General features: G+C 41.2%; 1 protein-coding gene across 1 annotated transcript in view; it reads left to right on the top strand.

The window, feature by feature from the left end:
* The first annotated feature begins 511 nt into the window (after positions 1-511).
* The window catches only part of TRANK1 (tetratricopeptide repeat and ankyrin repeat containing 1), a 100,933-nt gene continuing 93,095 nt past the window's right edge, over positions 512-8,349 (top strand). Inside the window, exons 1-3 of the mRNA XM_006869185.1 lie at positions 512-693; positions 3,604-3,730; positions 6,577-6,742. Of these exons, the coding sequence (XP_006869247.1) occupies positions 512-693; positions 3,604-3,730; positions 6,577-6,742 (475 nt within the window). The remainder of the gene's footprint in view (positions 694-3,603; positions 3,731-6,576; positions 6,743-8,349) is intronic.

Below are 8,349 nucleotides of genomic sequence, written 5' to 3' on the forward strand. Positions count from 1 at the left end.
TAACAACAACAATAGATGATATGATATGGTAGGTAAGAGCAAAAATTTGGAGTTGGCCAGCTCTCGTGTTAGAACCATCTTTCATAGGGTTTTCAATGACTGATTTTGAGGCTCTTTGAATCTCGGTGTCCTCATCTAAACAGTGAGAACAGTGCCTTTTTATGGGTTGTGGTGATGGCTAAATGAAAGAGTAATAATAATAATACCAGTTATAGGAGCAGCTGCCAGTTCTTCAGTCCTTTCCACTTGCAGGTTATGTTGTCTCGTTCATGGAGACAGCCTCGCTCAGAGCCTCATGAACTGTAAAGACTGAATTAATGGAATTGGTCTGGCTGTCTGTGAGGCAGAAAGAACTGAGAAAGATACAGTCTTGTCAGACACCCTGTCTGATCCCCTGGTGTATGAGGGGTGGTGCTGGGGTGTGCACTCCAAGGTGGGTGGGGCTAGAGCCAGCCAGCTACCTCCCCAGATTCTCAATGCTGCAGATGGATGTGAAGGTGAGCACAGAGCCATGCCGTGCCCCGAGGGCTTGGCATCCAGCCTTTCCTCGTCCCCTCACAGGATGGATGTGACAATTTACACTGAGATGTTGAAAGAATCTGGCAACCAGGGCTTTAAGAATGGAAACTTCTCTTTGGCCATAAGAAAGTACGATGAAGCCATCCAGATTCTTCTGCAGTTATACCAGTGGGGGTAAGTGTTTGGATTTCCCTCTACCTACCCCCTACCCCTGCCTGCATCTATTTCTTCTTAGCCATTGGGGGACTCTGTTGCTGATGTTTCTTTTTTATTTCTTATCACATGGCCTTGTTTTTGTTTCCTTTCTTCCTCTCGCTTCGTATTATCTTCTCTGCCTTGTGCGCTCAGACATTGAATGAAGAATATCCTTGTAAGAAGGAAAATAGAAACTATTCATAAACATAACAAAGCCTCTCTTTCCTTTGGGTTAGGGACCAGAATTTCTGGCATGGCCCAAGTTCTCTGACCTTGCTGTCATGCATTTCATCTTCTGGACAATCCATGCCCTTCCTCCTGGCCACAGGTGCACATCATCTGAACAGTGAGGCTCACCTTCTTTCCCCCTGCCCTTTTAGCTTTTAGTAAAGTTGGCATTAACATTTGGTGTTTTTTAGAACCTTTTACTTTTTAAAAATTATTGAGGCCCCTGAAGGAGCTATGTTTTGTAGCTCTTTGCTTGGAGCTATTATTATAGTCCAGGAGAAGGATGAGGTTTATGCTCCTGCAAAGATTTACAGCCTTTGAAACCCTGTTGTTACAGGGTCGCTATGAGTAGGAACCAACTCGATGACATTTAACACAAGAACTATGGTCCAATATGGTCTATATTAGAACATTAAGACTAAGAAAATTTAAGAATATGTATTTATTAATTTATTTAAAAATAGCAATACTAAACCCATTTCATGTTAACATAAACAACATATTTTTATGAAAATTAACTATACCTTCCAAAACAACAAAAAAAAGTAGTGAGAAGAGTGACATCATTTTCGTTTTTACAAATCTCTCTGATCATTGTCTGCCTCAAGAGAAGACAACTGGCTTTTCACGTTTGCTTCTGTGCTCAGATTTTTTTGTGATAGCACATGATGTGTAGTCTCTGAAACTCCCCCGTATACATGTACAAGAATGAGTGTGAAAATGACACATTACGTGTTGTTAGCATTATTATTTTACTATTTCCCTGTTGCCCCTGTAACAAATCATGACATATTTAGTGGTTAAAACCACACAAGTTTATTATTTTATGTTTCTGGAGGCTTGATGTCTGAAATCAGTTTGCGCTAAAATCAAGCTGTCGGAGGGCTACTGCTTCTGGAGGCTCTACAGGAACAGCCATTTCATCGCTTAGTTCAGTTCCTGGGGGCTGCTTGTGTTCCTTGGCTTGTGCTCCCTCCCTCCATCTTTTGAGTGCATGCCTCACTCTCATCTCTGCTTCCATCATCACATTGCTTTCTCCTTTTCTGTGGTGGTTATCTCTATATGCCTCCTTATTGTAAGGACCCTTGTGATTGCATCATAATCCAGGATAAGCTCCCCATTTCAAGATACTTAATTATACCTGCAAAGTTCTGTGGACTGTCTGAAATAGTTTTGGGGACTCTGAGGAGCCCCAAGATCATACCTGGTGAACTGCTGTAGTAGAGGAAGCAGAAGTTGTCATCTGTGGGTCATAATTTAATTTGGCCCATAGGTGTCAAATTAAATTACTGAAACATGGCTCCCACCTACTGCCTCCTATCACACCTTTGTTTCTCCAGTCTAGTTGAACTTAAATTGAGTGTGAGTAATTAGCTTGGACTGTAGTGATTTTATTCTGCTCCCTTCTGGTACCCTTCTCAGCAGTGTCAGAGATGGGTTCAGTGCTCCTCATTCAGCTAAACATTTTCCTTTTGTAAAGCAGTATTTGTATGTATGGTGGTTATGGCTGTAGACTGATCCCACTTTGTGTGTGATCAGATCTCAATTCTGCCACTTATTAACTGTGTGCCTTGGGGAGGTCAGTGTACCTTTCTCTGCCTCAAAATTTCAAATTTATGATGGGGTAGCATTGGTACTGAAGTTAGAGTGTTTAAAAAATTTTTTTTTTGCAGAAATATATTTATACAGAACCAGGATGGGTAGGGAAAACTCCAAACATTGATGATGTCTCAACTGAAGTCACTTGCAGCCTGATCCCTTGGAGAGATCTGGAGTATGAATTGTACCACAGAATTAGTCACACTTTGGGCCAAGGGAGCCCACCTTTCCCCTGCCGCCCCCATGTTATTCATTTATAGGCTAACCGGCTCCAAGCTTGTCCTGGGGAATGGGATGTAACTTCCTGGGGGAGAAAGCAGCTCTTTTAGATTGAGAGTAATTAGCTGGAGAACAGAGCAGCTGGTAGCCCTTAGTTGTGGTCAGTACTCACTGAAGCTTGGGGATGGATGTACTGGCCAGGGTGTCAGCAAGCACCATGGTGCCTACTACACTTTCAGCCACTGTTCCCTTGCTAATTGCTCACTGCCTGCCCTGCTACCCCTTCTGGAACCTTGCTTCTTCACTAGTGGGAATGGTGAACAAATCATTGAGAATGGGGCAATAACTGAGGTTTACTCTGCTTTATTTTTTTGTTTATTTGCCACTACCCAGTTTTTCTAGAGTAATTTGTATTTCTTTCACAATTAAAATATTAAAATAAAAAATAAATTGTAGGCCTTGTTGTTTCCTTTGTGTATCTTGAATTCCATGGCATCGGGACCTTTGTTGCCATATTGTAGTAGAGTTTGCAGTTTCCTTTTTCCAGTCTAATTTAACCACTTATCCTGCCTTGGTTATGTAGCCTTAGAAGGCCCTGTTTGGTCCTCTCCCCATTAACAGGTATCTATGGGGTCAATGGCCTTCTTCACCCAAAGATCTTGCCTCCCCTCTGGTCCAGGATGTGGGTAATAGGATTCTGGAATTCCCTACTCCTGGGTACTACTTCCAGGGCCTGGGACACACTTCATGATGGCAGGAGTCAGACCAGGGTGGCAACCTGTAACGATTGTTTCCTGCATTTGCCCAATGATAGCCTTATGGACCACCTGCTCTTTCTCATAGTGTTCCTCCAAGGAACGTGGCTGTGCTGCTGTGCAACAAATCCAATGCATTTTACAACCTTGGCAAGTGGAATGAAGCCTTCGTCTCTGCTAAGGAATGTCTCCAGTGGGATCCAACCTATGTGAAGGTATGATGTGGTAGTTGCTGAGCGTGGTGGCATCTGCCTTCTCTCTTAACCTGCCTCCTTCCCTTATTTTAAAGATGCCAGTGTTAGGAGAGTGGTTCATAATTTGTTTTTGCATTTTAGACAGTTGCTTCTAAAGCCATGTGAGTGTCATTTGGAGAAGAGAAAAAAAGATGTTGGCCAAGCAGTGAATTGCATGCGTAGGAGGAGAGCAGAATGCGTGCTCTTGGCAGATAAGCATAGGAGAACTCACAATGGAGTGTTATTGCCTGGCTCTGTTCTCACGAAGCCACACCAAAACTTATAGTCTGCTTGTATTATTTTCTGTTCATACATTTCATTTTAGCAAAGCTTTATTTCAAATGACAATATGGTGAACGCCATTCTTTTGAAAACATTCCTTAACAGTAGAAATCAGACCCTTTAAGATTGCCAGTAAAGTTGAATAGATGATCATTTGATGCCTAGGCGTTTCGTTGTAGCTGAAATGACCAGAGTACCTACTCTGAAAGGCATCATCACCATTCTTGGTGCCTCATACGCAAACAGAAGAAGCAGAAGACCCCACCCCAGCATTTGAGTAACTCACAGTTCAACTGGGGAAAGGAAAAGCATACACACAGAATGAGAGGAATTAAATTGCACAGCAGTTGTGAAGCCAATAGAGACAACATAGTAATAGCTGTCTAACTATAGAATAGGCAGTTTATAGAGAGTTCATAATAAAGTGGAGGAAAGCATAGGCCTTACTGTGTGTGAACAAGAACTTGGAAAAGCTACTTTTCTCCCTTTAAGTTTCAATTTCCTAAACTGTAAAGAGGGATAGTGCCTCTAGCACTGCTTTGAGAATTAAGGAGACATTAAGTAAAACTATTGGCACTCAATAAATAGAATTTTTATTTTCAGAAGCATCCTAGTCATCAAGTGCATGAAAATAGAAAACAGACCAGATATGTTTTGTTTTTATTGTTAGTTGATGTCTAGTTGATTCTGACTCGTGGCAACCCCCATGTGTGCCGAGAACTGCTTTATCGGATTTTTAAGACTGTGGCCTTTTGGAAACAGATCAACAGGCTTTACTATGGAGGAACTTCTGAATGGCTTTGAACCCCATCCTTTTAGTTTATAGTTCACCTGTGCCACCCAGGGACTCCCAGATATTTTTTAGTGGTTTATGTTTTGTTCATGACTGCTAGAAACAGAACAAAATAGGAAGGGTTTTTAGTAAAAATTAGTAAAATGTAAAATATCTAAATCCCATGGGGTTGGAGTGCTCTGTTGGCCATCCCTCCCTTTCCCATTACAAGTTGAGGCTTAAATGGTTAAGCTCTTGGCTCCTAGTTGAAAGATTGGCAGTTGGAATGCACCTAGAGGCCTGGTGAACTGCTTCTAAAAGGTCACAACATTGAAAAGTTGATGGAACAGTCCTACTCAGTACATGTGTGGTCATCCTGAGCCTGAACGGACTGAAAGCAACAAACAGTAACAGTACAATTAGGCATTGTCTTGTCAAACCTCTTTTGTTGGAGGATGGATACTTTGAAAAAAGGAATGCATTCCTAGAGAAGAGTTGTAGGATTTTTCTACTTATTTATTTGAGATGCAAGTGGGGAGTATTTGAGATCTGTCTGTTCCCTTGGGTGGAGGCTATGGCTATGGCCCAAGAGACTGAGGGGGTCCTGCATGATGATCTTGGGGGTCTTCCTGAGTGGCCAAATCTGCTGCAGTCCCTGACAATAAAGCAAACAGGATCACTTCCTGCTGTTAGTGAGCACTCCTTGGTGCTCCTCCTTCCCCAGTGTGCTCAGTACCCTCCCTCCAAAATAAAAGATGAAGCTTAAATCTAAGATAAAGCAATGGGAAATTCTGTTCCAGCTTGTCTGGTTGGAAAAATCAAACCATATTCCTTCTCCCTTCCTGACTGTTATCTGGAGTCTTTAGACCTTCAAATAACAATGGAAACAAATCAGTGACTAACCAGAGGCTTGATATTAAGTGGAATGTTAAATGCTTACTTTTTAAAATGAACTCTGTTGCTACATACCTTTTATTTATAGAAATAAAACTGTCTTGGTAGATCTTTGATGCAGATTTACTTGGCCAAAATGAATAAGGAAATGTCATTTTATTCCTAACTCGAGAGTCTTATGGTTTATATACATGCAAAATGAGCTATTTCCCTTTATCAAGCATTGTAATTTTACACAATTTTTCCTCTATGGAATTTAAAAATAAATCTCTGGTGCATATTACATATAATGTAGAGCTCAGCAAATTTCAATGCTTATCATTATAATTTTTTTCTTACATGCTCAGTAGAAATTATGTTTATTTTGATTGAAAGGAGCAGGGAACAACTTTTGTGTTTGCATAACGCTCATTCTTTTTTTAAACAGTGTATTGATTGGTAGGATTTCTTATTTCTCTGTCTTTGTGTAGGCTCTGATTTGAGACTTTGGCAAATAAGCCACACATATAATTGGACAACTTCTGTTTCCTTTTCTTTGTTTCCTATGTTCAATGCTTCATAAGTCATGGATTTGAAATTGACTAGTTTCGGTTGTTATTGTTGTCTGCTGTAGAGTTGATTTTGACTCACAGCCACCCTGTATAGGGTTTTCAAGGAGCAGCTGGTGGGTTTGAACTGCTGACCTTTTGGTTAGCAGTCCAGTGCTTATCTTACAGCTAAAAAATAACAGGGAAAATGTGACTCGAATATAAAGTGGAAATCCTGTCTTCAGTGCTGGCTGGAGATCTGTGTGTTTACTTAGAGTCAGATTGTCTTACCTTCTAGGAGCAGGTTAGAAGAGATGGGATGTATTATAGTTTTGGTTTTACCCTCTTTCTAGGGATACTCCCGAGCTGGTTATGCCTTACTGCAGTTGCTCCAGCCTTATGAAGCTGCTAACATGTTTTTTGATGGTCTGCGGATTCTTCAGAACAACGAAGACCAAGACCAAGGAGAGTTTGCTGATTTTGCTGATTTTCTTGCTGGAGTCCTCGCAACTATGGGCAGTAAGTTGGAACTGAAGAAACTTTTTTATTATTTTTAAGTCCTGTTTTTTTTTTTTTTTTTTTTTTTAAGGTTTTTATTGTGAATTAAGTGAAAGTTTACAGGGCATATCATCAGTTTTACATTCAACAAATCGTACATCTTGTTTCATTACAATGATTATAATCCCCTCCATGTACCATCAGTTAACAGTATTTCTCTCTATCCACTTTAGCTTTTTTAAAAAACAAACAACAACAAAAAAACACTCAGGCATATATAATAATTTACATCTCCAAAGGGATCATTCTGCAACTTTGCCTCCTGGCCACCAGCTCTTAGTCCTTCTCTTCTTAGTCCATGAATCTAGAGTCCTCAGCTGCTCCCCGTCTCTATGCCCCCGTCACTGCCTCCATCTCTGGCGCTGTTGCTTCTCTGGATAAGGTCCCGCATTCTGCTTGTGCGTTTCTCTCATGATGGTCCCAGGGTCCTCTGTTTCTGGACCATAAGATTAACCACTCCCCTTTCTTTGTTAAAAAGCTTCTACCTTTACAATTGTGACAGTTGCGATTAATCATGATAACAATTCTTCACCATTGAATCTTACGAATCCTATCCCCATCTCTTTTCACCAGACCCATCTAGACAAGATGACAGCTATTCAGTGGGGACTCTTTCTTTCCCCCCATACTCTTAAACAAAACTCCCTCTTGAAACCTTGTAAGCCAGTCACTTCCTGCCTTTATTGCCCCCTCATTTTACGTAGCTAATGTCTAAGTTACCCGTCCCTATCTACACTGTGCTCAGAGGGGATAGCATTGATACTTGATGTGAAGACTCTCTCCCTCTCTGCTGATATTTAGAGTAACTACCACTCTGAGTATATGTCAGGTTCATCATGAAGATGTATCTTCTGTCACTGTAGCTGTTCTAGTCTGCTTGTCCTTCCTATTGGGAATGTCTCACCTCATAAGGTTCTAGATGGGACTCAGGATTCCACCTATGGTCCTATACTCCGTAAAGGCTTTGCACGAGGCCTATTTCACTGGGCAAGTTGTAGAACCCCGTTTAGGTATTCCAATCAGTTATAGGCTGAAGGTGGGCTTTCAAGTGTTCTGTAATGATGTTTCCCAACATTTCTTTCTATCCTACTCAAGTGTCTATTTTACAATAGTAGGTAAGGGAAACTAATATTCATAAGGCAGTCAAGGATTTTAGTATTATTTCCCCTTCTTCAAGCTATACCTAGATCCCTGTATCCCAGAGCCCTGTTGTTCCAAGGTTGAGTATGCATCGCTATTTACCTCTGTCCCACTAGGCCATGCAAACCTGTCTCAGTGTTCCCCTATCTTGTTCTTCTGCCACCTCCCCCCTTCTTGGATTGTCCTCCCCAACACCCAAAGTAAACCCCCCCACCCCAACCCCATTGTGGTTACCTTATATTCCATCAGTTCTTCCCTCCATTTAAAATAGTGTATTTTATCCAGTAATCTACCTGACCTTCCCACCACCTGGATCTCTGTTCCTCTTTGTTTACCTTCTTTCACATTATAATTGTTTCGATCATAGACTGTCCTCCCAGACCCTCTGTTCTTATAATTTTATTCTGTTCTTGACTCTTCCATTTGTC

Source organism: Chrysochloris asiatica, unplaced genomic scaffold (assembly GCF_000296735.1).
Source record: "Chrysochloris asiatica unplaced genomic scaffold, ChrAsi1.0 scaffold00127, whole genome shotgun sequence".
NCBI lineage: Eukaryota > Metazoa > Chordata > Mammalia > Afrosoricida > Chrysochloridae > Chrysochloris > Chrysochloris asiatica.